Source organism: Parus major, unplaced genomic scaffold, assembly GCF_001522545.3.
Source record: "Parus major isolate Abel unplaced genomic scaffold, Parus_major1.1 Scaffold410, whole genome shotgun sequence".
In the NCBI taxonomy this organism is placed as follows: Eukaryota; Metazoa; Chordata; class Aves; order Passeriformes; family Paridae; genus Parus; species Parus major.
Window position 1 is genome coordinate 4,485 of NW_015379318.1, and position 1,556 is coordinate 6,040.

Consider the following 1,556-nt stretch of genomic DNA (forward strand, 5'->3'; position numbering starts at 1 on the left):
GGAATAAAACCCGGGAGAAAGGGACGGGGTCTCACCTTTGGCCCCGCGGAGGACGAAGCCGAAGCCCTCATGCTCGCGTTTCTGCAGCACGGCCGCCTTCTCCTCGATGATGTAGTCGCTGGGCAGGAAAGAGCAGAGCAGGGCGATGCCGGGGTTAGAGCGCAGCACCATGGTGACACCGCGGGGACACCGCGGGGACACCGCGGGGACACGGCCACCGGGGCTCTGTCACCGCCTGGGGGTGGCCTTGGGGAGGAGTGGTCTCTGTCACCAGCCAGGGGTGGCTTTTGTTGGCGGCCCGGTGGTGCTTGGTGGTGGTCGGGGATGGGTTTTGTCACCAGCCAGGGGTGGCCTTTGTCACCATCCGGGGGTGGCCTCTGTCACCATCCGGGGGTGGCATCTGTCACCGGGCTGGTGGCTCTGGTCACCCTCCAGGGGTGGCCTCTGTCACCTCCCCGGTGGCTCTGGTCACCAGCTGAGGTGGCCTCTGTCACCTCCCCGGTGGCTCTGGTCACCATCCAGAGGTGGCCTCTGTCACCGGGCTGGTGGCTCTGGTCACCATCCAGGGGTGGCTCTGGTCACCATCCAGAGGTGGCTCTGGTCACCAGCTGAGGTGGCCTCTGTCACCTCCCTGGTGGCTCTGGTCATCATCCAGGGGTGGCCTCTGTCACCTCCCCTGTGGCTCTGGTCACCATCTGGGGGTGGCTCTGGTCACCATCCAGGGGTGGCCCTGGTCACCATCGGGGGGTGGCTCTGGTCACCAGCTGAGGTGACCTCTGTCCCCTCCCCGGTGGTTCTGGTCACCATCCAAGGGTGGCCTCTGTCACCTCCCCGGTGGCACCTGCAGGAGTGGCCTCTGTCACCTCCCTGGTGGCTCTGGTCACCATCCAAGGGTGACCTCTGTCACCAGCCTGGTGGCACCTGTAGGAGTGGCCTCTGTCACCATCCAGGTGTGGCCTCTGTCACCGCCTGGGTGCCCCTTGTCACCAGCCTGGTGGCCCTTGAAGGAGTGACCTCTGTCACCATCCAGGGCTGGCCCTGGTCACCAGCTGAGGGTGGCCCTTGTCACCATCCAGGGGTGACCTCTGTCACCACCCAAGGGTGGCTTTTGTAGGAGTGGCCTCTGTCCCCATCCACATGGCCCTTGTCACCATCCAGAGGTGGCCTCTGTCACCAGCCAGGTGGCACTTGTCACCATCCGGGGGTGGCTCTGTCACCTGCTGGGGGTGGCACTTGTAGAAGCGGTGTCTGTCCCCATCCAGAGGTCGCTGTCCCCATCCAGCTGTGGCCCTGTCACCATCCAGGTGTGGCTGTCCCCATCCAGGTGTGGCTCTGTCACCATCCAGGTGTGGCTGTCACCATCCAGATGTGGCTCTGTCCCCATCCAGGTGTGGCTGTCCCCATCCAGAGGTTGCTGTCCCCATCCAGGTGTGACCCTGTCACCATCCAGGTGTGGCCCTGTCACCATCCAGGTGTGGCTCTGCCCATCCAGATGTGGCTCTGTCACCATCCAGATGTGGCTCTGTCACCATCCAGGTGTGGCTGTCACCATCCAG

General features: G+C 64.5%; 1 protein-coding gene across 1 annotated transcript in view; it reads right to left on the reverse strand.

The window, feature by feature from the left end:
• Positions 1-10: 10 nt before the first annotated feature.
• LOC107199022 (SH3 and multiple ankyrin repeat domains protein 3-like) overlaps positions 11-1,556 on the reverse strand; it is a gene marked incomplete at both ends in the record, with an annotated part of 13,856 nt that continues 12,310 nt past the window's right edge. The window contains one exon of the mRNA XM_015616327.1: positions 11-118. Coding sequence (XP_015471813.1) covers positions 11-118 — 108 coding nt within the window. The remainder of the gene's footprint in view (positions 119-1,556) is intronic.